Source organism: Chroicocephalus ridibundus, chromosome 5 (genome assembly GCF_963924245.1).
Source record: "Chroicocephalus ridibundus chromosome 5, bChrRid1.1, whole genome shotgun sequence".
NCBI lineage: Eukaryota > Metazoa > Chordata > Aves > Charadriiformes > Laridae > Chroicocephalus > Chroicocephalus ridibundus.
The window spans coordinates 5,860,150-5,886,543 of record NC_086288.1 but is presented as its reverse complement, the minus strand read 5'-3'; the positions used below and the strand labels follow the sequence as shown (position 1 = coordinate 5,886,543).

Sequence of the window (26,394 nt, the reverse complement as noted above, 5' to 3'; positions counted from 1 at the left end):
CTCGGGGACGGCCAGGAAGGCGGTAGCCACTAGAAAGAGCGTAAAATATCTCTCCCTTCTTATTATAAGCAGTTTGTTGCTGGTGTGGAGTGTAGGAGGAGCTGACCATCTCGCCTCATCTCTTGGGATTATTTCCATTGCGGTGCTGTTGGTGGGTTGAATTAACGTGGCAAGTGCCGCTCTCCAGACACTGATGCAGACTGCAGTGCTCGCGTATCGAACAGCAGTAAGTCACGGTTTGCAGCGATGAGTTGCTTTTATCATGATTTGTGTCTGGTTTCGTTATCAGAGGCTAGCATAAAAGTTATTGTGAGCTAACTTTAAATACATAAAGAGGCTTGGCTTCACGGGTAACTGACTTTGAGAGTCGGTTATCTTTAATGTAAATTAAACATGCATGAACGCATCTGGAGTCAATAAACTTCTGAATAGCAGTGTGGTCTCTGGTGGTTTCGGAGTTGCCAGCCATTCATTTAAATGAGTGAATTCCCCTGGAAGTTAGGAAATACATTGGCGCCTATAAAAAAGCTGGTTTTTTACCACTAGTCTTTCTCTTACGTTATTTTCAAGGCTTCTCTTTAAAATGCTCACATCGGCCATACTCCACCATTTTGACAATGTCTTGCGTCTAGCTCTCTTGTTTTCAGGAAAAAATACTAAAAAAGTGAACTGATATCTGTTTTCTGTCAATACATTTCCTTTGCGACTGGATTCTGTATATTCTGAATATTTCCCTGTCTCTCAGGCTGTGTGAAGATGTGAATATTTGTGAAATAAGTTGCTGGATGACTGTTTTGCCCAAGCAATGGCTTCTCAAGACTTTACTGTAAGTGACTTTTAACACTGTGTACAACTAAGTAGAAATAAACTAAAAAGCGCTACAGCGGCTGCATTATTTAAATATTTTCTTGCTTAATTTTTCAACATTTCACGCACTTAAAACAGGTATTATACACTCACCAAAAAATGAAAAAATCAAAGACATGGCAAGATGGAATGCTGAGGATTAGAACTGGCGGGAATAAGGTGAACAATTCAGATTTAATACCGGATGGCTTAATATCTTCTGCTGCTGCTGGACTGTCAGTAGCAATCTCGTTATCTGTGAAATAAAATGAGGTATTTAAAATTCTGGTTTTTTTCATTGCAGGCTATCTTGTTTGATGATAAAGGACAATGCTTGGAGAGTATTTTTATAAAATCTCAGGTATATTTTTTCGGGAGGGTTTTTTATTCTTAAATTTATGGTAGTTAGTGGTTTGTTTTTCAGGAAGCATTTAAAACTAGTGTGTGTGTTAATGAGGGGAGTACTTTATCTTAATGTGGCAATGAAAGTCTGTTGCAATGCAAATGATCAAAATTGAAAACAGCTGCTATTTATTGATAAGTCTCTTTTTGCAGAACCAATGTAGAGCACTTATAGAATTTTATTTCTTTTCGGTAAAAGCAGTGTATTGCAGTGAAGTATTAGATAAACCCAATTTGAGGCTAAGTGCTAATGTGTGGTAGTATAAGTCTATTTTAATCTAAGTATTTATACGGCAGCTGTGATTTACCGGGTGTAGATATCTGAAATTTCTACATCTTAAGTATTTAGAAGACAATATTTACTTAGAAGACTTACTGTTTCTTTTATAGCACTATTATCTACACACTGCTGCCTTCTCTTTTCTAGGTGAATGCTGGAGATAATTTAGAAAGTGAACGATATTTGATCACAGTTGAAGCAGTGAAAGCGAGTGAAAAATCTGCTGAAGATCAGCCGCGGAACACAGAAACTCCGGCAATGGACAGAAATGGTGTAAAGCCCAGTGTTCTGCCTCCAAGACATCTCTCTGTTGGCTTGAAAAGGAAGTTTTCAGTAGGTCTTTGTTTTCAAAAGTTACGCCTGATGCTAACGTGCATTTTAAAACTCAAAGGGCACATCTTTTAATGAGCAGTAAATATATAGATGATGTCTTACTAGTTTTTTTGCAACTCTAAGCCAGAATGTGTTACCAGTAGCTATTTTTTTGAGTTTACTAAATCTGTTTGGTGTAGCAGGATTGCTAGTGCTAAAACTGCAGTGAAAATTGCAAAGGCCTGAGATTATTTCTATACACCTGTGGAATTGTCATGTGCTACTTGATTAGCATCTATGTTATGGGGTGTGCCCTGTTTTCAATGTTCTATTGCAAAATGTGAAGTTGATCTCTGAGTATAATTAATTTAAGACTTCTCTCCTAGGGTTTCCAAGGGCCGCGCCAGGTTGAAAAGAAAATACCAACAATGGGAGATGGAGAAAACCCAACAACATTGCCCTTATCTAAGCAGTGTCAGGGTGCTTTTCCATCCAAGTTTTATACCACCTCTCCATTATTTTCTACGATTTGCAAGAAGGATGCTGGAACAAATCTATCTGCGGACTTTCGTGAAGATGCGTGTACGGATAATGATAGAGAACGCATGTCCCTCTCCTCGCTGCTTTCAGCTCCGTTTCTTGACAGATATGAGGAGACAGAGAAGCGAAACGCTGATCGGTCGACTGTGAAGCCAGAATCTCCTTTAATTACCGGGCACGCCATGTCTTGTAGTCAGACAGCTGGTCCCGGGGCAGTGTCACACAACATCAGGAGCACTGCACAGATAATAGCTCTTCTGAAGTCCAAGCCAACACGAGGATGCAGAGAGCAAACGATGTCTGAAGTCACAGAATGTCTTTCTAGGTTTCAGGCATCAGAAAACGCAGGTAGCTTATATAACCAAAACAGCACCATCCTACCTGCTTTTTCAGGCAACCCTGCCAAAAGACTCACGCAAAATATTACGCACTTTTCTCCTGTGAAGGAAACTGTAAATGATAAAAAGGAATGGAATGCTGATATGTTTCTAAATTCAGCTGAGCAACCTTGTGATAAAGAAGTCGCAGGACAGACATGTGTCAAAAAGGCAAATAATTTAAGTCAGGACTTAGAAGATCCCTGCAATACAAAGAGTTTCTTCCCGCCTGAGTCCACCCTAAGTAGCATGAGTGACAGTCAGTTTGTCCCATCTTCAGGTGATGTTTCGCGTTCAGTGGGTCCGATCACAACTGAAAGAAATCTCTTTAGGTACAGGGCGCATTTAGTGACTAACGATGTGAATGAAAATTCATCAGTGAAGTTGCAAAGTGAGCTTCAGCCAAGGCAAAGCCCGGAAAGAGTGCCCGGTGACCTGGAGCTCTCTGTGGGTGTAACACTGACTGACACTGGAATGGTGAAGGAGGAATTACGTATGCATGACAAAGACTGTGGTCCAGATGAACAGGTGATGGAGGTTAACTTTAATCTAATGGAGGCTTTTGATTTTAATGATGCTGACAATGAAGCCCTGTGTGAAAGAGATGTGAATAAGCTCACTGAAGGAGATGTGCTTTCACCAAGTCCGGATTGCTTAAAGGGAGATGTTGTCGCGCAAAATGCTGCGCTGAGACTTCGCTCTCGCTGTGAAGTGGTGACGCACAGTAAAAACGAAGAAGTCAAATGTTCAACATTTGATGGAGAGAAGGATGGAAGCCACTGCGCCGAGGGGATACCGTCTCAGCGTCGTCACACCAGCGTTGGAGATGCAGGGAGAATTGCAGGAGGCTCCGCAAAGCAGACCAGATCTGAAGCGGAGCTTCTGGGTGATGGACACAATGTAAAAGAGATGAATGAAAGTCAATCGAGTACCGAAGCCGCCAACAATAAGAAGGATCTTCTTGGCTGTGCAGCACATGCCGTTAAAGACACAGTGTGGATAAAAAGCAAGCCCTCTGATCCTTTGCCTGGTGACACAAATGTTACTGAATGTCACCCTAAAACCAGTATGTCTGAGAAAACGGAAACTATTTCATATATTTCTACCAAAATGACTGAAGATGATGTTATACAGCTTGGACGCATGAAATCCCCAGGTGCTGATGTAGAACACTTCTGGGGTACTAAGAGTGACGATATTAAACCGGGTAGTCCTTTGCTGGCTTTGTCACAAAAATCAGATCCTAGCTATGGCTCATTCCGATATAGCGCAGAAGACCATGAAACGGCATTTGGCGTTTCACGTAAGGAAGATAGTCTAATTTCCATGAGTTCTGCCTATCCATTTGGAAAAGACCATTCGTCTCCAGAGCGAACGGCGATAGGTGAAACCGAGTCTGAAAATATGGAGATGGTAAATGCCTTTCATGAAGCCCGCCAAGGTGAAGGAATAGGAATGGATTGCCTGAAAGGCAGGGCAATGGCTGAAAATTCGTCATCTCTTTCCGACTTGGTAAACAATATCGCTCTTGTAAGAGCTTTGACTCAACATAGCACAGCATTAGAAAGCTTACAAAAGATGGAGGAAAATAATAGCGTTTTACGTGAGGCAGAGACTTCTAAAGAGATGTTTGGGCCCCTTGTGAAGGACGAAGGTTAGGTCAGCTTCTATTTTAAAGTGAATTCTCTATGACTGGACCTATTTGACTCCTGTCCTCTTATCTCCGCTGCTGGACAACTCATATCCAGAAATCATACTTTTGGAGCGATGTGTTAGGAAGGTTCCCTCATGCAATTTTTTTTTAGTGTTCAAAGCGACAATGCGGGCTCCGGGTCTGTGTCTGTCTGCTGTAGTTTAGTTAAATCCTAAATATGCAATTATTTGCATGGGTAAGGTTTACGAGCCAGTAAGTATTCAGATGTTTTCCTGTAAAAAGAATACTGTAACAGTAACTTATTATGCTTTTCCATCTCTTGTAGCTATAAAAGAGTTTACAGAAATGCCTTACTCAGAAAGTGCACAGGCATCTTCCTGTTCCTACTTTGATTCTTCTGGCCTTATGGTAACCGATTTTTGACTGTATGTATCTATCTGTCCAAGATAAATTCATTTTCCACCAGGCTTCTTGAATAAAATTCCTGGTCTATGAAACTATGGAGCCTGAGCTAGAAATTGATTAGAGGCATTGACTAAGAAGCTGATAGAAGATGTCCTCTTGTAGACTGTTGCTAATAAATGTTCAGGAGGCGAAATACATAACAAGAAACTTAATGCAAATTGTAATATTTAGTTAGGTTTAGTATCGCATCTCTGGTACATCCCTTCCTTCCCTACCCCATCTTCTTTTACCATCTATTTTTTCTTTTACTCTCGGTTTTTGAATGTGTGGCTTTCCTAAGAGTTTCATCACTTGGGTTGAAATATACTGGCAAATCTGTTTGTGTCTGATGCTTCGCGTTGGTATTTTTGTCCAATGCTATTATTAATCTCTTTCTTTCAACCCATCCAAAGTGAGAGAAAGATTTTCAGATTAAATTCTTCTTTTTCCTGTCCTGTTCGAAAAGCAAACATAGTTTCTTACTCTATTGTGGATTGTTCGGGCTTCCACGTGAAAAGTTTGTAATCTAAAACGCTTTCTCTTGTATGAATACAAGATACAGCTTAGTTTTTCAGTTTAAATGGTTATAAAATTGTTAAACTAATTAGCTTTTGATACTTCTATATGCAGCCCAACTGCGTGGACAACTTATTACAGAAAACAGAGGCATGTATTCAACCAGTAGTGGCAGCCCAAAGAGATCCTGGAATATCTGGCTGCCAACCAAAGGTACAAATTCCGTGCAACTGAAGTATAATGAATAGTGTTTCTTAAATTTCAACGAAGTGGTTTACTGTTTGCAATATATTACAAGAAGTACTAATAAATATTTAACCAGTCTCATAATGGGCTTCTCATCACTCTTTAGTACATTTGGCTGTGGGAAGTTTTCCACTGAGAGTTTTAAACTCAAATTTTACCATACAAAAATAAGACTAAACATACTGCATGAGAATATTAATATTCTGTTGATAGATTTGTGCAAAAACTTTATTGCTGCTGAGTTGCAGGAGTGCGAGAAAAAGAAAGAGAAAAGCATTGATTTATTTTTTCTCTTCCACAGTTTCCAACATTATTTTTGTTGTACGTATGAAAAGTACCTTTATTGACTGTAGATAGTTCCAGAACGGTACTTGCTTTCAGTTAATGATAATTCCAATATATCGTGTAGCCTGTTGCGTTTCAAGGGCACCAAGTAAAGGGATCAGCAGCTAGTGAGATAATGTTGAGAGCTCCCTGCTCGCGGCTAGGATGGCAGCAGTACCCAGATAATCCAGAGTTTGCAGCTGAGAGCTTTTTGTCACCCCTGTTTTCAAGTAATTATGTCCTTTCTGGCTTCCAACAGGTAAAATTTTTTTTTTCAAGGTTATTCTTAGCAACCTTAGTGCAAGACAGTATCCTGTAAATGGAGGATAAAAGAGAGGTCATTTTTGGAATACTACAATCATCAAAATCCCTAAGAACCGAATGCAGTCCTTTGTGGTTAAATCTGTTTTAACTCATCTTTGCCACAGGACTGTGCATTTGCAAAATGTAATGATTGTTTCCCGGTGTTAGCGGCATAGCATTCACCTCGACTGGGTTTGAAATGTAATTGTTAAGAGTTCCAAAGCAACGGTTAAAACTTTGTCTTGGATTATGATTCTGTTTCTTCTGGAAGCAAAGAAACATGACACGCAGTGTTAAATATAGACTGTTTTTTCTAATGCCGTCCATATTTTGGTGTTTAAAACGCTGGAAGAAAATGGATGCTTCATTTTTTTTTTACTTCCAGAATGGGCTAGAGATACTAAAAAACTTTATATCTAGAAATAAGATACTTAGAAATAAGATTGATGCAAAGATTATATTTATGTAGAGGATAAACAGTGTAATTTCTGACAAGTTTTTGCTTATACCTTTTTGGTAAAGTCTCCAGGCTCAAGAAGCCTTCATGAGGATGATCTCAACTTTATCAGAGAAGAGAATCTTCAAGTGGAGTCTAACGTAATTACGGAGTCAAGAACGGATCTGTCCCGTAAGTGAAAGTAAAAACAGAATGGCAGTGACAGGCCTCAGAACAATTATTCTGCATGACTTCTGTCCTTGGCGTGTTTTTCCTAGCATTGGCGTTGAATGTGTATTCTGAAGGTCCACCGTGGACAGTGTCAGGCTCACCTTCACGTTCTGGTTTGAGACAAAGGCAGTGGACTCCATGGGAACCTGACAAGGTGTGAATTGACTGTCTGTTCTAGACCTCTTCGTCTTTATTTCCTGTGTGGTAGTATCTCGTTATTTTTGAAACTGTTTTATCTTAACGCTGAGAGGCATTTCAGTCGTTTGAAACGATGAGAAAATAGTGACAGAAGAGCTATAATCAAGTTTTTTTTTTTTCCCCCCAGTCATTCACTTGACGTGTTAATTCTTCATCTGTAGATGATTTCATCAGTAGAACCAACTTCCACGCTTGATCCCGACTCTACAATTTCTCCAGCTTCAGGAAATGAGGAATCTGTTGGAGCCATCCGGGAGCCCCTGATAGGCGGGATCTTGCTAAGTGAACCAGAACGTTCGCATTTCTTTCTCAGTAAGAAATTATAGTTTATCATTGCACTTTACAATATTTTTGCTGGAAACATCTCGGAGGGTTTTTGAAGCACGGTGAGTTGCGCTGTAATAGACGGCTACCCTGCGTGCTGAAATACACTGACGTGTGTCTGTGTAACTACAGAACTTGATTTGTGTTTGTCATATGCTTTTCATAGGCGTGTGCGTTACTACTTCAAGCACTATTTTAAACACTCTTTTCCAAACCAGCTGATCTAGCCTTGAATTCCATGCCTCCTGCCCCCAGTTGTATTCTCCTGAAAAAGACTGCAGTAGAATGATTTAATTTTTATAAAGAAAAATTAGCTTCTAGTCTGGGGGGTGAGGGGGGGGAAGGCTGTAAGCTAAGCTTCTAATTCATATTAATGTTTTGATTTATTTACCTACTTTGAGTTTTCTTCCATATAGAGCTGTCCTCTAACCCACTTCCACTGGACGTCTATCAATGACTGTCATTGCTTATTGGTCATGAATTTAGTCCAAAAGATGCTCGGGGTACTAGAAACCTATTTATCTACATTGGTTAACATTAATTCACGCGGCTTTGTGGGCGTTCTTTATGGAAAAAGGAGCAAATGTTAAGCTGTATGTTTTCTAATTGGCAGCTGTCGCTGCCCTACCAAGAATATCAGATTAATGACCTTCCAAACACAATAATTTTTTAATAATTTCTACCAAACGTTATCTTTTTATACAAGTCGAGTGTCTACAGAAAGGTGTTCGGAATATAGGGATTTAGGCATTGAAACAATCGCGGTTGAAATCGCTCGTGTCGTGTGGAAATTTAGTACTGCACAGGCATGATACGAAGAGCTTGCCAATTAGAAGACAGGATGTAGAAGGAAGACCTTAGAATTCTTTCCTTATCTTAGTATTTTTTTGTACACCTGGAGTTAATGTGCCATCCACAAGTGCTATGAGTTGCTCGTGAGAGTTTTTTGCCCTACAGGCCGGGAGAAATCCAGCTATCCGGAGGAACGCAACCTCTCAAGATTGAAACCCGCAGTTAAAACACCATTTGTTACTTTTCCTGCCACTGAGAAGATTCCTGACGCGGTTTATCCACCTGACGGCGAGAAGCTCGGGCAGTCTTTTGACTCTTCAGTAGCCCCTCTAGGCCAGAAGTCAGCGGTATTTCCCATTAGGGCTTTTCGCCCTGAGGACAGAAATTATGAAACCTCTGTGTTTGGAAAGGATACAGAGGACGGACAAAGGGAACCCGTAGAAGCAGCATTCCCTAATGCGAGTTCCCGGTACAGACAAAGCAAGTGGCTAAAATACCAAAACAGTGCTCAGAGTGACTTGATAACTCAAAACAGCGATGATGGGGAAGTGACGGGTGACATCTGCGCTGAGAAGGTCCTTGGAATGCCGCTGGGTGACAGGGGAGAGAGCGCTGCTGTGGATAAAAGTGCTCCTGGCTCTGCACCTCCGCCGACAGCAAAGAGCCTGCTTGGTAAATGCTGTGCCAACACCCGCAGCCGAGATTTGGTTTCAGAGAGGAAGTTACTTTCCCTGCACTTAAGTCAGACACCTTTGGCTGAAGCTACACAAAAGGTGTTGAGTCATCTGAGCTGCCACGCTGTAACAGGAGACGGCCAGGTGTGTAGCTGTTCCAGCACATACAGTTATAAGTGACAGAAACACGGCTTTTTTTGGACAAAGTGACTGCATTTATCAGATTTCCTGCAGGATATTATCAGTACGATTGGGTGAAACGTTTCTACAAATGTATTAACACAAGAGTCTCCGCTGCAGAACAGCAGCTGCTAATACATTTTTTTCAGTGCTGTGACCAATCCTTTTTTAAAGGTAATTCCTTGGCACGCACGCTGCCAGGTTTAAATAGGAATGTTGATGGCAGGAAGACCAAGTAAAAGCTGTTCGGTCGTTTTGTCATCTATAATTAGTAAGAATGTGTTTTCAAGGAGCGTTTTTCTTAATTGTGAAATGGGCATCGTTTTCACGAGCCCTCATATCTTGCTTCAAAGCTTAGTCTCTGATTTTAAAGTATTTTAAACTTCTTCATTTCTGATTGTGGAAAATAATTTGGCATTGAATGAGCGCCTAAAAATTAGCACAGCTGTTTGTGACCAGTAGGCTGTCTTAAACGGAGTCAAAGTGTGGGGGGGAAAAAACCCAAACCAACCACAAGTCAGGTTTCAGAAGTTGTTCAGTGGTTATGTTTGGAAGTTAGTGAAAATGTTAGATTTTTCCTTTTTTTAATGCAAGTGTAGAGTGCTCTGTTTTCTAGTTCTTTAAAAGTGTTTGTACAGTAAAATTCATGTGAAACAGGTGTGGAAATAACAAGTATATTTCATATACACACTGGTATACACTGTGTGTGTATATATATTAAAAAAAAATCCATCTATATCAGATCTTAATAAGCTTATGAAGAGAGCTGTCATTATGATGCCCACCACAGCGTAGGTAGGTGGAAGAAGGTACTCGGGACTAGCTGGGATGGCAGGCGCAGGGATAGCTTGTGGTACGCGCACTTTTCCCAAAGCTCCCTAGTCTGATTCGTCCTTCTCTGTGCTACCTTTGTTACGGTTTCATCTGTTGGATTTATTTCTGTGCAGAAATGGTGTCGAAAACGAGGTTTTGCGTGCCCCTTCCCCGTGTCCAGGGCTGAGAACGTGAATCTGAATTACATCGTTTACTCCAAAGCCTTTGAAAGCATTACCTGGGTTGTTAGTAACGTGGGCTGTTTGTCAAAGGGCAAACTGGAACTTGATGGTACATCCGAAAGGGCAGTCCACGCTCTCCATGCTGTAGCTCCGGGTGTACTTCGTTTTATTCCTGTTGGTGGTTCTATTGAATACACGCTCCTGTACGTACAGTTAAGTCTGCAGCCACTTGTGGTGACGGGGATTTGTATTTTGCTGTTAGAAAACTGATTCTTCGTTGCCAGTCGTCGTCTTGAAACTTCTGGTTGTGGACTGAGATCCTGAATTATTTCTGTTGAATTGTACTTATTAATGAGGGCACAATATATGAAAGGAAAAAAAATGATAGTTTTGGCATATCTGTGCAGTTTCTATCTATCAAAACCTGTTTCATCCAGAGTTTTTTGAGCTTCAATGATTTATTCTTCTGTGGTTTTTTTTTTTTTAGGACATAACAATTTCCGAGTTGTCTTTTCCTGATGTGGATAAAGTAAAATATGCTAATCTTCCTAAAAGGAAGATTTCCATACCAATTGTCTTTCCGTCTCATGTTCACTACAAACAGGTTTTTAAAGCTGCTCTGACAGGTACGTTTAACGCCAGGCCGTGTAAAATGCTGCCGTTTTTAAACAGTGTATTTCTGAGGCTTCAAAAGCAGGGGGAGAGGGGGAGAGATCGTCAGCATCATCTGGAACAGCTGTGTGCGTTTGAGTTCGAATATATGTGCTCAAACATATGCAATCTGTACCCCAAATTGCAAAGACAAAGCAAAAGACCGATACACTTACGCAGCCAAACAGAAAACCCGGCAGACTTCACCAGACCTTACATTCCCATTTCAAGTTTTGTTACGTTGTTGTTGGGGGTTTTTTTTTTTACATACAGTTACTTACTGTTTGGACTGTTTGGAGTCATATACTTAAACGGGATTTGAATTAAACTAAAGCAGTTAAAACAAATTCACTGCATATGCAATATGTGAATTTTGCAGGACACGTGATTTCTTCTAGGACTCGGCTTAAGCATTTTGATTTAGATTTGGGGTTGAAAGTTTCAGAGGAAAATGTGTTTCTCCGGATGTTGTGTACTTGCGTAAACACTTTAAGGCTGTGCTTGTTAATCTTATTTTCCTTTTTATGTCCAGAGCAATTAAACATAATGCTGTTTGAGTTGTCACAAAGATTGCACGATGCTCTTTCAAAAGTGGATATATCATTTTACACTTCGCTGAAAGATGGGCCGAGTGAGAGCAAGGAAAGCTGCGTTCCGCTCTGCAATCACATGCGTCCTGCGAAGCTTGTTACGGTTAAAAAAGAAGGTCAAAACAAGGTGCTGTTTTATTCCTTGGTTGTTTACAGTCAGGGATGTTTGTTTGGTGTATAGACCCAGTTGTGTGAACAATTACAGGGCGATTCTGCAGGATTTACAGTTGGAGGTTGAAGTGGTTTCATAGAGATGACTTTTAAGATTAGTTGTAGTACCCACTAGTGTCCAGAATTGTTGAAGCAATAGCTCTCTCCATAGAGAAGCAGCCAAGAGACCTGTTTTTATAATTTTCTGGGTCACGTGGGATTTCTGTAAGGTGCGAGTACACACACCGGGTTCAGAAGCCGAGAGGTCCGGGAACGCGCTTGTGCTTTTCAGCCAAACACAGTGAAAGCACGGGCGTTTACCTGATTATTTCTGTGGGCCACTGCTTTACACTTTTCTGTTCGTTTTAATGTGCTGATGGTCTTTTCCCCCCTTCTCCTTTCCTAGGGTCGTTTGTTTTATGCCTGTGATGCCCCAAAAGCCGAGCGGTGTTCGTTTTTCAAGTGGATAGAAGACGTGAACCCCGCGCAGATAAAATCCAGACCTAGTGTAGTGCTTCGTGATGTAAAAAGTATCGGGACGTACCTCAGAAGTCAAAAGATTTCTCTCTATGAGGGATGCCAGCTTTTGGTGAGGTATTCGGCAATGCTCGCCGCTTCTCACAGGTGCTAGGTGAAGGGCAGGATTTACGAATATTCCGGTAGCATTTAACAGGGACTTCCACCGCCTTGAAAGAGGCTCCAGTTCTATGTAGAAACGTAAAAGCCAAATTAGTGAAGGAATAATAGTCACAGGATTGACATTTTAGGTCCGCGCTCTTTTCAGCAAGAGTCAAAAGCGCTTACTAGCGACTTGATCGATTGCTTAATGAAATCCCTTATGATCGTTGTGTTTGAATTACTGTTCGTTTAATCTTTCATAAGAGAACTAGGTTTATTCTCGTAGTGATTCAAATTTTAATGGTAGAAGTTCTATCGAAGGCTGTTCTGTGCTGCTCAACCGTAGGGGAAACAATTTGATTATGGCTGAATATGAGAAGTATTTTGCAGTGGAGGCAAATGTATTTAAAACTTAGTCATGTAAGATGATGAGCAACGGCCAAGATTTGTGCTGTATAATTTGGTCCAGTCTGGGGAGCTTTCTTATTTTGGGCGGTGAATCCAAAATGTGCCGGTTGTTGACATACGTTTCCTCAAATTTACAATTTAACAGGAAAGCCTTTGAAATGCAGGCGCAGCGGTGTAGCAAGTTCAAGAAGTCTATGAATACGCCTGCCAGATTTGATGCCGATTCCAAAACCAAATTATACCTCAAACTGAGCAGAAAGGAGCATTATTCTCTCTATAGCAAAGGTAACCAAATCTTCAGCATCGAAAGAATTGTCCGTGTCACGTTGTGCCTTCTGAAGATTTAATTTGTAATCTAAAGTCTCGGTAGTTCACTTCACTTCAGTAACTTTGGAATCGATACCCCCGTCTTCACAGTTTGTTCAATTTGCTGTTGAAAGCGATATAAAGGAAATTAGGCAGAAACAAGCGTGTCCGTGCGCACTTTATGCACAGACTCTGAAATGTTGTGACGAATCAGGGTTTTGAAACTTTAAATTCTGAAGCTCGGCATAGGCAAAACTTGTGCTTGGCAAGTTCTTAATCATTTCTGCTACACCATTATTGCTCCGAACTTTGAAATCTCCCTGGCTGTGCTCGGCCATACCTGGTGTAGGAATAGCGTAGTGAGCTTTTGTCTCATCGGGCGTGCCAAATAAAACAGAACACTTAAAGGCTCCAGCATGTGTTGGTTTTGAAAGGGAAGGGAAAAATGTCTGTTTATTTCAGCGGTTTGCTGTTCTTTGGCAAAAGAGCGCTTAACTAGATTTGTGGGATTCTTCAGTGATTTGTTCCATATATTCTCAAAATTGATAGTACTTCAGGTTTCCCAAATGCTAACTGCACCAGGAGAGAACCTGACAGTCACTATCCATTTCAGAAAATAGATACTAGAAGAACTGCAAATTATTTATTCATTCTTTTCGAACTGAACTAACACTTACTTAGGACTTTCTAATACCCCCTGCTTTGCCATTAGCGGTGGTTTAATTTGCGGCATAGTAAATGCTGGGCTATTCTGTCCGGCTTTGTTTCCTTTAAAAGGAAACGAGAGCTCTGTGTTCTTTTGACAGATGATATTTGGGTTGTTTCGAAGACGCTGACCTTTGACGCCCTGGATACTTTCATTGCGAGTAGTGCTTTCTTTGGACCGTCCTCCAACAACGAAGTAGAATTACTACCATTGAAAGGCTACTGCCCCTCAAACTGGCGATCCAACAGTAAGTTGCACACCAAATAATTCACAACTGGGGGGAAACAACCATAGGAAAACTGGCAGCGTGTTCAGAAAAATATAATCGAATACGTGTTCTCCCCTAGGCATCCCCTTTTGTACGCTTTGGAAACAGGCTAGATGGGATTTGGGTCTGGCCCGTTGCGGGTGTTCTTATGTTCCTGTCTTCTCTCTTGTAAGAAAACATCTACTTAGCTGTTGTGATACAGATGGTTTACTTAAAAAATTCACCTCCTGAATTCCAAAGCAACCTAATACCTCGAGTGTTTTTAAAATGAGTAAGGATTTTCATCTCAGCTTCCTTCCCAAAACGTTCCTAATGTTGGAATCGCAAATACTTCCAAGTAATGCACCTTGAAAAGAAGGGCTAATAGTCTTTACTCATCTCTAGTACTCAATCAGACATGGTAACTGGGTAACTTGCTTTCTGCTGAGGAGGCTAATTAGTCTTTTTGGCATTTTGTAATTAGCTTATCTAGACGTTTTGAAGTTTTGGCTCACTTTTTTCCTGATTTTATTTTTCTGTGGCCTTTGCAGTGTGTGTTCACGCCTTGCTGGTTTGTAACGCTAGCGGTGAGCTTACCTCTTTAAGAAATATGGAGGAGCACTTCAATCCGGCTACGCTACCACTAATACCCTATCTACTAAAAAAGTAAGTTACCGTTTCAGCGCTGCTGTGAGTGTACAATATCTCGATAGGTACAGGAAAAAACCCAACAAGAATACCGTTGACTTTGCCCTGTGAAAAAGTGGATGAGGAAAACTAAAATGGGGGAAAAAACAGTGCAAGGAACGAACTGTCGGCAATGCAATTTACACTTGTACGGAAATGAAAATGTGTCGGTTGCTTAACTCCAACTCGGGGATTGTAGGGTTTTTTTTTTTTTTGCTGAAAACTTACCTGCAGCCCGTGTTTTACAACCTAGAGACTCATCTTGGGCGTTATTGCAACCATTAGACTGATGGTACAGTCACTGGCTGATCTCTGTTAAGCTAATGTATATGCTCTACGCTTTACAGCAGAGCTGTTTTTCCTTCCCATTTTTTAGGATCGCTTGACACGAAACCTAAAAATAAAATATTTCCTTGGAGAATTGGAGCGATATAGGGATATTTCCAAGACTCCTTACGATTCACTATGTAAAACAAGTGATTAAATGACTCCCTGCTACCTCTGATTGCCGCCTTCTACCCCCGCTTAATTCTGTCAGTCTCGCTGCCACGGAGCAAGAATGACAAAACCCAAAAGCCTCTGTAATGTCATCCAGCCTTCACCCAGGGAAGTCATAAGGGGCAGGAATATCCAGCCCAGGTGTATGTCAGGGTGCAGGGCGGGCAGCAACTTTTCATTATGTCACTGTTAATCATAAAGCCTCAGCACTTCAATGTCAGGTGAGTAAGAATATCAGAACCATGAGATACAAATTATACCTACGCAGTATTATACCGCAGCTTTGGACCGTTGTATCTTTCTTAGGAATTTTGATGCCGAAAATGCTACGAGGAGAGTCAACAGAAGAAAATTTATTCCACCTGCCGTCAGCCTGAAACACGCGATGATGCACGGACCGGTCAGCGCTGAGGTGGCGATGGGGCTGGCCAAAAAGATGATCCAAACGTTCTCGTTGAACCCGGATCAAGCTACGTCACTGGTTCAGATAGCTCAGATGATGACCTCGTGTGACAATACCAAACCGCTGGAAGAACGTCAGATCTTCCCGATCACGATCATACGTGGTATATAGCAAATAACTGACGCTTGCTGCTGTTGCGTCTTTGCAAAAATGCTACTTAATGTGTAATGCCGTAATTTAGTGAAATATCCCTAAATTCTCTCAGTGATGATACAGTGGGCTTGTTTCCTTAATCATATATTTACAGTTTCGGGCAGATGTAAAGGGAAATCCTCACGTCTAGGTAAATGTTGACCTATTTTAAATGTAGCGCAAAGGATGAGCTTGAATAAACTGCCTCTGTGTACGGAATATCCTCTTAAACTCTTTTGTAGCGCTGCTGTCTTCACCAGCTTCATGCGTTTCCTGAAAAGCCATTTTTTTTGGATGATACCTTTCGATAATGACCTTGACGTTATAACATCCATTCTGTCAGCACGGAGCTTTTGATGGCTGAATTTGCATCCTGCCTCTTGCAGGATTTTAAATAAGTCTAGTTCTTTCCTAGCAAGATCCGCTCACAAAATCAGAGTCATTTTAGTGTTGCCTGCAGACTTCCTTTCATATTGAAACCACTTTTTGTCATGTTTTGCAAAATTATTGTATAAATTTAGCAAGCAATGCCTGTATTCAACCAGAAAATTTAGGAAGAATACCTTACCCTTCCTCTCTTCTGTATTTTTTTGTAAATTTATTGCAGTCAGTACATGTGAAGTGTAAGCCAACTCGTTGCCCCTTCATACTTAGAGCTGCTGAAGTAAGCACGTGCAATGTTTTTACAGGAATCACGGCATAATATTTCGTCCAGTAACCTTAAGTTACAACAACTGAATAAAACTGTACCTTCTATAAATTTTTCACGTGTAACGTTGGCTTTTTCTTCCAAATCGCCAGGTGTTTTTGGAGCTGGGAAGAGCTATCTGCTGTCTGTTGTGATCTTGTTCCTGGTACAGCTCTTCGAAAGCAGTGAAGCTACGGAGGGTCCGAGGCCAACTCCCTGGAAACTTCTGATTGCTTCTTCCACTAACGTCGCCATTGACAGGATACTGCTGGGGTACGTTACTCAGATTTTCACAGGCTGTTGTTCCGAAAAGAATAATGCACTTAAATGGTAAAGATAATTGCGTTGATCTTTCCACTGTAACACTTCAGAAAGATCGCGTCCTTTCCTTAGAAGATGTGCGCAGGAGCTTTAATTTTACCGTTGCTCCTTTGCCGGGCACGCCTATGCTAAAAGACCGCGTCAGGCTAGCTGCGTGAACTCACATGAGACTAATAACGGGCTCTTCTCTCATCAAATTCACTATGACGATCCATCGTGAGAGGCAGTAGGATTGCTCAGGAAGCGCTGGGAGGTCGCGACAGGGGAAGGAGGGATGGAGAGAGAGAGGGAGAGGCAGAGAGAAGTCAGACTTGGGAAGCTTCGGCATGACGCTAACATGAAATAAAACTCCTGGTTTGGAAGGGTGAAGGAAGGAAGGGAAAGATCAAATGGAAGATTATTGATGAGAGGAGAATCGTAAATGCGTTAAGCGTTTTTGGGAGAAGTAACGATGAGGTAATTTACTTTGATTTGCTTGAATTGTGGCCTGAGTTACTTCATCTGGTTAATCACAGAGCCTTGTGTTCCGATGTGCCTCTCAGCCTTTTTAGAACCGCTCTTAAAATGTTCAAGGTTTCTTTTTATATTTTTTGTAATGTTTATCATTTCTTTTTCTTCGAAGTCTACTCGATCTTGGATTCGAGGATTTTATCAGAGTGGGAAGTATTAGGAAAATCACCAAAGCAATTCTTCCCTACAGGTAAGAATCTTCATCTTGGAGGGATCTGAAGCGATTCTAAGATTCATGACGGCATGCAGACTGCAAAATGACTATTTTGAAGTCATTCAAAATGTGGTTGTAATATGCCTGTCTCAGGGTTTTTTTCCTCCCCCCGGCACGGTGGAGAAATGTTACCTCGATTTGGGAATGTCACTTGTTGCTGAACTGTGTTTTTAAGTGGTAGGGGAGAGCTAAATAATGACAGTTACCGATTTGGGAACGTACACCAGGAGGAAAAGCAAAACAGACAGACTTGGAATAGATATGTACTGCTGGAGTGATAAGAACTAGGAGGAAATAATTGTAAACTTAATCTTCAGAGAATTAACGACAACTCCTCATGAGTTCGGTACTAACCCAAGTTATCGTTGCTATAGAGTTCCGGGGTTTGTCCTTTACTTAAAAGCAAGCCGTCTAGACAGTACGTTCAATTTCTGAGAAGGAAGGAAAGTTCAAGATGAATAAAGATGAAACGTCCATTCCTTGGCGTCCTGAGGGTGTTAAATGGTATAAGAATGAGAAACTTCCCCTCCTTGGTTCTCCTCCCCTCTGAAATCAGCCGTGTACTTGGAGAAGTGACTTCCTGCACGTGTGTCTCTGGTTGGGGGGGCAGGGTCTGAGCTGGGGGGATAAAGGTCTGGTTTATAACAGGTATTAGACAAGTCTGTCTCAGCTGGAGTCGGGCGAGGTTAGTACCTCGTGGTAAAGTACCATTAAGTATAAAGTAGGATTATTTTTCCTACATTGGGTGTGCGCTGAGCACTGAGAGCACTGTTCTCTTTCAGTCGTTGTAATGCATGTTGTAAAATCTTTTCCTGAAGTTTACACGCTGGCTCGGGGAATGAAAATGAGCAGCTAAAAGAGCTGCTTGCTCTCATGAAAGAAGACTTAACTCCAGTTGAAAAAATATATGTAAGGAAGAGCATTGAGCAACACAAACTGGGGACCAATAAAACCATATTGCAACAGGTACGGCCCAAGTGACGGGATGGGGAAGCGGGGATTCGCTGTGCCTTATCCACAGGGCCCGGCGAACGGGAACTGGGAATCCCCTCTCACGCCTGCCAAGCTCCTAAAGTTTTGAAAATTAAAATGACTATTATCAGGACTCGGATGGGCTTGATTGCACGGGTATAGCTTAGTGTCTGACTTCCGTACGACTTCTCCGAGTTGCGCTTGCAGTTCCTGTTTAGCGATATGAGACAGAAACCCTTTTTGAACGTTATTGCAGTCTGATTTAATGTTACCGATCTAGTTTACAAGTTGGGGAGGGAAAAATTTCTGAGCACAGCTCATCTGCCCCGTCGCCTTGAAACTACGGTTTACGTAGCCATAGAGGTAAAACATCAGGATGGAGCTAAATCTATCCTGGAGTCGAGTATCAACTGCCAAGATGACTTCAAGTATGCTTTAAGCACCTTTTAATCAAAGCGCATACCTTCTAAGATTACTACTTCCTGTAGAAAAAAACATCTCAATTTCTGGTCTCTCCAGTTATTTGCCTTTTCTCCTCGGTCCTAGACTCGAAAATTCTCAGCCTGCTGGAGAGCAAGAACAAAGCACATGTGAGCGATCTGGTTCTTGTGCGTATGCCTAGCGGTCGCTGTTGCCACTCTTGCTGCTTGGGGCTCAGAAGTTTTGTGCAGATTGTATCATCTGAAGTCTCTCAGTACCGGACCGGATCTGGTCTTAAAATACACGAATCTGTGAGCGATTCTAACACATAAACACCCCAAGCACAGGAAATGCTAACCTTGGATCCATCCCCGTGCACACACAGTGCCTTTTATTGGCAGTTAAAATGTCTTTATTGGTTTTTTTTGAGACATGACGTGGCATGCAGTAGAACTGCTAAAAATTAATTTAGGCCTATTCGACTGCATTTTACATGATCTTAATGTTTTCCCCCTCGCTAATAACGCAGGTAAAAGTGATTGGAGTGACGTGTGCTGCCTGCCCCTTCCCGTGTCTGAACGCTCTGAAGTTCCCCGTGGTGATGCTGGATGAGTGCAGTCAGATGACTGAACCTGCTTCTCTCCTTCCTATCGCAAGGTACAGCTTTCCTGTGGCATTTCGGCAGAGAAATACCTTCCAGTTAGCAGTGACGCAGCCTCAAGTAACTGCCAAACCTGCACGTCGTCTTAAGAACACAAACTCCGAGGTCTTACCTTAAAATACAAGCTGAGGCGTTTTCAATTGAGGCCTGCTCTTAGGTGCCTTCCTTGGGTCACCGTGTTGGTTGAACTGTGGGAAGAGGGTGATGGAGGAGGGAGCCCGATGGAAAGCAATCTGTGATACGCAAACACAACCCACGCTTTCGTTACGAGTAGCTCGGTATCCTTTTTTAGAACTTCCTGTCTTAAGTGTCCACATTCTTCTTGAGGTTTCAGTGTGAAAAGCTGGTCCTCGTTGGAGACCCGAAGCAATTACCGCCCACTATTCAAGGGTCTGAGAGCGTGCATGAAAAGGGATTGGAGCAGACTCTCTTTGACCGGCTTTGCTTAATGGTACGTATGGAGGGTGAAATTGTAGGCCCGCTGGAGACAATAAGAGTTCTGGTTTAGGTGTCAGAGGATCGGTGTTTCAGCCTGGTTTTTAATTAAGCGGACTCCGTTCTAGTGCATTTCCTCTGTAAATGTTGCTTTCCCGGCGCACAAAATGTGTGAGCGTAACAAACGTAAGACGAGAATGGATTGGAAGAGTGGCAAGTTCTGCCTTCTGATCTTCCTGTGCAGTTTCCAGTCCAGGTAGAAGAATCGGGGCGTACGGTATTTGTTCGAAGTCGTCTTGATGTAAATGTACGGCGGTTCAGCCAGCAGACTGCAGGAATTGTTTCCCCTTTTTTTCTTGTTCGACCTAGCTGGCGCTGCAAAACACGTAGCAAATCTTTTTCCTAGTCACGCTTTCTGTATCGTAACTCTTTAGGGACATAAACCAATACTTCTTCGGACACAGTACCGATGTCACCCTGCTATTAGTGCCATAGCCAACGAGCTGTTCTACGAAGGACATCTGATAGATGGTGTTTCCGAGAAAGACAGAAGTCCTTTATTGGACTGGCTTCCAACGCTATGCTTTTACAGTGTTAATGGGGAAGAGCAGGTAAGTTTTTAAGCATTTCTTCTATAAATGGTCAATATCGTAGTTTTTCCTCCCTTCTGTTTCTGTTTGCGAGAGCGAACTTGGAAATCTTCTTCCCTCTTCGCAGATCGAAAGAGACAACAGCTTTTACAACATGGCAGAAGTTCACTTTACAGTCAAGCTCCTCCAGGCTCTGATGGCGAGTGGAATCGAAGGATCTGCAGTTGGTGTGATTACTCTTTATAAATCACAGATGTGTAAGGTTTGTGTGACCCACCATCGATAAAACCGTTTCCTTCAATGTACTTGTTTGTTCTAAACGCGGGCTCCGTTTCACATAGGAAGAGTCAACTAGAAGTGAGAACCAACCGTGACTGCCTGTGACTGGCATTAACTCGTATGAACTCCATATTAATTTATCTACAGATCCAAAATCTGCTTAGCGGCACTCGCTCCGAGGCGTTTGAAGTCAAAGCTATCCAGGTCTCCACCGTAGACGCCTTCCAAGGAGCCGAGAAGGAGATCGTCGTTCTGTCGTGTGTAAGAACGAGACAAATTGGCTTCATAGACTCGGAAAAGAGAATGAACGTTGCGCTAACGAGAGCCAAGAGGCATTTGTTGATTGTCGGAAATCTGGCCTGTTTAAGTAAGAACAGACTGTGGGGAAGAGTAATTCATCGCTGCAAAGGTAGTGTTCGCTTTTCCTGTATTTTTGAAACCGTGCAGCTCATCTTTAATTAAACTAGGTATAATACGCTTTATATGTTATAGCGCATACGCACTATACATACTATATAATGAGTACACAGTGTGCATGCTATATAAGCCAGTATATTTATTGCGTAAAAAATAGTCTATTGCAGGAGAATGCAAGTCTTTGCAAGCGCGCAAGCTGCATTTTCACGCTCTTATCCGCAGATTGGTTTTGTATTTGAAGGGTATTTGGTACCCAGTCGTGGGACTTCTTTTTCTGAAACCCGTTGCCGCGTTTCCAGTCCCCTTTCCCAGTTTGCGTTCACCTAGTAGACCTGGCCAGAAACCAGTTATCAACAAATTCTTCTATACAGCGATATTTCCGAAGGCATAGTACTTGAAGAAAAAAAAAAAAAACCATAGCATCTTTCTGCACCTAGGGGCTCATTTTTTTTGGAAGATAAACTTTGAGCTGCTGGAAAAATAACAGTGCTATTGGGGATCAGGTGACTTTGCCGAGTAATTCCCGATTGCTTTGTTTTCAGGTCACTCTCGTGTCGAATACACGTTTGTTGTATGGCACCACAGAGGGAAATACAGTGGCTTTTTTTTTTTTTTTTTTGAAAAATCAGGGTTTTTTTTACAATTTCAGCGCTTTTGCTGCGAGGCTTACCGCAACTGAGCGTTTACTTATTCGAAAGCTAATGCTGCCTAAGCAAAACAACCCAAAAAAACCTTATGGTGCCTGTCTCTGCCCCTTGCAGCCTTACTAGGAGGTGTTTAAAATGCCCGAACGGCCTCTTCGTTCCTCTCTGCGCCGCACATATTTGGGAAAGAGAGGTCATAGTTTCTCCCTCTGGTGCTGGAATGAGTCCCCTTTCGAAATGGGACGGTTTGTGTCTCAAAGCATTAATCGCCCTTCATCGTAAACCCTCCTCTGGTGATTTTTCTCTGAAGTAGAGAAGTGAGAGATGGAACGGTGTCCAAATTTTTCCAGTACGTTCAATTAAATTCTGGCGGAATCCGACTCCCCAGGACCCGCCGAGACTCCCGCCATCGCTGATCAACAGATCACTGCAAGAATTGGTGCTAAGGGAGTAATTATGTTATTTACCTGCTTGCTTGCCGCCAAAAGAGGCCTCTCATTACCCGTCAAACTCTGAGAAGAACCATTTTCCAAGTAGAAATATTACAGCCATTTGCTAATCTTGGGGAAACAGGCGTTTGCATCAGCGCAGACGAATTGCATGATGGATGCTGTGAAGGGAGACGTAATTGTCCTGTTTATTGCTGCTTTTAGGATGGGAAAATGGATTACAGCACGCAAGCCGGTGTGAGCAGCAGCTGAACGACCTTCTGAAGTCTCATTTGGAGAAACGGAAAGAGGAGGAACGGAATAAGAAAAAGGGAAACTAAACCGTGCATCTATTTTCATGGAGAAAATAGGAACTGCGTGTCTGTAAATATAAATTATCAGGATGATTGCAGATTAATATTTATATTTAATGGGGGAAACTTTTGTTTGCGTATCCGTGCACTGATACTTCTGTTTGGACTCCTTGTTTGTAGGATGGAAAACTAATAAAGCAACTTTACCTGCTGCATGACTGAATTGTACTATTGGTGTTTCATTGTTTCACACATTAGATGTGTGTGTAACATCATGGTTTAGGATGATTTGGTCATTTTGCATGTTTAGAAATGGGTGGCAGCTACGAAGGAGTGGGGCTCAAACAATTAAAAGGCTAAATAAAACGTAGAGTAGTTGCTTAGAAGAAATACTACGGGGCCTGAGTCTATTAAATCTCTGGATGCTGACACAACTCAAGGAGAAGGCATTGACCTGTATCTGGATTTTTTTACAGGTTTTAGGATAAGATCACTCCAGAAAAAAAGAAAAGGGAATGACTTTATGGAGTGCTATTGTCTCAGAAACTCTACGCCAAGAGAAGTTCATGGTCTTTCCTGGGGCTGGATGGAGGGGGCTCAGGGGTGAGCGTATGAATCGGGGCCGGGGGGAGAAGATGGCTAAGCTTGGACACGGTCAAACTGGGCATGGTTTTAAACTGGAGGAGATGGAGATGAGATCTGAGGAAGAAATTCTTGGCTGTGAGGGTGGTGAGCCCCTGGCCCAGGTTGCCCAGAGGAGCTGTGGCTGCCCCATCCCTGGAGGGGTTCAAGGCCCGGTCGGACGGGGCTTGGAGCAGCCTGGGCTGGTGGGAGGTGTCCCCGCCCGTGGGTGAAAAACACCCAGAATTGCCCATTTTAACGTCGCCGGCGGCTCTAACCCGCCGCCAGGTGGCGCCGTCAGGCCGGGATTGGCAGGCGGGGACCGGGTGGGACATTGGCACCGGGGGGGTCCGCGGCACTGGGAGGGACCCTGGAAGCGGGCGGGACATCGGCAGCGGCAGGGAGCCCGGAGAAGGCCGGGAGAAGCCAGAGGGGCGTAGGAGCGAAGCGGGGAGGGGGAGAAGAAGGAGCAGCGGAGGGTTGAATAGCGCCTTTAAATTACTGCTGACACCTCTGTTACAGCTCCCTAAAATCTCAATCAACAAGCCATTAGAACTCGACGGGAGTAAAACTAAATCCTCGTTTAAGTGTATTTATCCGCTCTCTTTTCTCTCTTTCAAATGCTAAATCCATTTCAGCATATGCCCCTTCTTTCTCTCCCCTTTCTCTAAAGACTGGCAGCCCCTACTACTCTTGTAAATATGAAAGATGCTAATCATATGACATATCACGTCTCAGTCGGAGCCTGGAATAAAGCCTTGAGATTTGGGATCATTGCCTCCAGACAACAGCTTCATCAGCCGGAAAGTTGGGTTTTTTTCTCCTTTCCTTCAACTCTCAATCCCTTCTTTGTCTGGGGGAAAATGCAGCCAACTCGAGCCACCCCGGCCATATGGTTCACTCTGTGTTTTCTTAGTTGAAGCCTGAATTGTTTGTGACTTGCGAAGGGTTTTGTGGTGGGGTTTTTTTGGGTTGGTTTTTTTTTTCTTTTTTTTTTTTTTTTTTTTGGAAGCGTGTATAAAGACATAGAAGAGGCTGCCTGTGCCGGGACGACTTTGCGGGGTTCCTACATGTTCTTCACGTGTTCGTTTCACGCGCTCCTCCTCCTGCGGCCGCTTCACCGCTGCCGCTCTGCCCAACGGCCGAAAGATAAAGCCCCCGACGTGCTTTTTAACGAAAACGCAACCCATTCTGGGCGTCTGCTTGTTTTCCCCTTCGGTGGATGGAAACATCTTCTTTTGATTTCCTTCGGGCTCAGCCGCAGCCCGGTTGCGATTTGTGGCGTGTGCGAAGCAGAGTATCTAGAAGCCCCAAGGCGTTTTGAGGAAGGCAGAGTGGCTTTTAAGACCTGTATAAATTAGGAGCTGAATGAGTTCGGTGCGCTGGAGTTTGGATAGCCCCCTGTTTGATAGCAGCCTGCCAAATTTTTCTTTCTCTCTTTCCTTACGCAACAACCCCCCCCTTCCCCGGCTCAAAAAAATAAAAAAAAAAAAAAAAAAAAAAGGGCCCTTTCACCAAATCATTAAATTCTACAGAGGTGGTCAAGCTAGTCCTGCTTTTCAGGCGTTGGGGAAAGAAAAGGGTCCTTGAAGTTTAGAAGATGCCCAAGGAAAACTCATTGAATGACATCAAAAGAATGAGTTTCCATAGCTGTTGAAGCACGAGAGCCGTGTAGCTGCACAAAGGCGGGTTGGGGCAGTGGGACTGTCCCACTGCTCTATCCCAGCACAATTGGGTCACTGAAATAGGGAATTAATTACCATTGGAGAGCGGGCAGCCCATTCACCGCTGGCTGAGTTTTATTAAACGCCAATATAAATAACAAAACAACTCTTGTGGCTGCGCTATTCCTACACGCCAAAGGAAGGATTATGTCGGGGATTAACATCTTAAAGTCTATGAGACTTTCTGACTCAAGGCTCGGAGCTGGTAATCGTATTTGTCTCCTGGTTCAGCGATTAGTGCTCTCCCTCGCGCACCTTCGCCTGGACGGCCAATGGCCCTTTTTGCAGGCACCGGGGTTTTTTTTCACACAATCGGCTGTTCTTTTCCCCACGTCTATAGAAAAGAATAAGAAAACTGAAGCGTGTTCACGCGAGCCTCAAGCTTCTTCTCCTCTTCATGGGAAAGGAAGGCACCGGCGGCCTTTTTTTCACAAGGGAGGGGGAGGAAAACCCTCTTTTTGGGGGAGGGAGGGGGGGTGTCTTGGGATGGCAAAATCGCTCTGCAGCCCTGCACCTGCCATGCAAATCGCCGGGGAACAATCGGCCCCCGAGGAGGGGCTCGTCTGCCTGGGGGGGGTCAGGGAAGGATGCCGGGGCAGCGCTCTGAGGAGGTGGGGGGGACACCCTCTCCTCGCCTTGCTCCCAAAACGAACCCCAGAATCGCTAGTGCGGCTCGGGAATCGGGGGGCTGGCCCCTGTCCCTCCCTGCAGCAAGTTCGGAGGTGGGGGGGGGGGATCGGGAAGGTCCTGTCTTTTGCCGGGGAGGGGGACACCACACCAGGCTCTGGTTTGTCCCCTCCACAGAGCATCCCAGCACCCTGCTGGGAGGGGACGTATTCTGGCCCCTAGTTTAAGAGCAGAACCATCCCACCCCAAAATTGAGGGTACAGGGGGGTATGTGGGCAGCCCTGGAACCCCAAACCCTCAGGAGACGCCCGGGGGGGCCTGTGTGTGTGTGTCTGTGTGTCTGTGTCTGTTTGTCCCTGGTTCACCTGGGGCAGGCCGGCCATTAATGCCGGCTCACGACTTGTGAGGTCGAAGTGTGGATGGGCTCTCCCCAAAGGTCTCTCGGCAACACAGACCCTAAACTTTTAGGGCTCTTGGGTCGCCCGAGAGTTCAATCTTCTTAGGGCAAACAAAGCCTTTCTGAAGGTCTCCCCCTCTCCCGCACACAAGCTCAGCCTCCTTTATTTCTGGGCTGTGTGATAAGCTTAAATCATTGTGCTCCCATTTCTCGATCGTCCCCTACTTTGGGCTTTTGTTCCCGTAAAGTCGGATTGAGTTCTGGCAAAAGGGGCTGAAGTTGAACAGTTTGACCCTTGGAGGACAGTTCAGGCGGTGGGCAGCAGCCCCGGCACCAGCAGCAGCGAACACTCGTTGGCGTATTGTGTCCCCCCCCCCGCCCACCGTCTCCCCGCCGCTCTCGGCCCTCGCTCTGCCGGACCACACAAGCGCCGCTCGGACTCGCCACGCTGGGAGGGTTGCGAGGACTCGGTAGCCAGCTCCTCCTTGGGTCGTCTTGTGCTCAAACCCCTGGAGAAACTGGGGAGTTTGGGGAATTGGGCCAAACCCCGAATGGGTTTCACGCCTCGGGTCTGGCAAAATCTGGGATTGCGCCCTCCTGTC

General features: G+C 43.5%; 1 protein-coding gene across 1 annotated transcript; it reads left to right on the top strand.

Annotated features, from left to right (window-relative positions):
* Nucleotides 1-788: 788 nt before the first annotated feature.
* ZGRF1 (zinc finger GRF-type containing 1) lies at nucleotides 789-22,539 on the top strand. The gene is made up of 27 exons (XM_063336621.1): nucleotides 789-826; nucleotides 946-1,026; nucleotides 1,151-1,207; nucleotides 1,676-1,861; nucleotides 2,227-4,411; nucleotides 4,737-4,819; nucleotides 5,486-5,584; nucleotides 6,767-6,872; nucleotides 6,959-7,065; nucleotides 7,271-7,421; nucleotides 8,391-9,043; nucleotides 10,562-10,700; nucleotides 11,258-11,442; nucleotides 11,872-12,059; nucleotides 12,637-12,776; nucleotides 13,604-13,750; nucleotides 14,302-14,416; nucleotides 15,242-15,501; nucleotides 16,332-16,491; nucleotides 17,162-17,239; nucleotides 18,082-18,229; nucleotides 19,185-19,312; nucleotides 19,644-19,767; nucleotides 20,186-20,362; nucleotides 20,469-20,603; nucleotides 20,768-21,029; nucleotides 22,335-22,539. Exons 1-27 carry the CDS (start codon nucleotides 806-808, stop codon nucleotides 22,448-22,450), a joined length of 6,231 nt encoding a protein of 2,076 aa, XP_063192691.1. The 5' UTR covers nucleotides 789-805; the 3' UTR covers nucleotides 22,451-22,539.
* The last annotated feature ends 3,855 nt before the right edge of the window (nucleotides 22,540-26,394 follow it).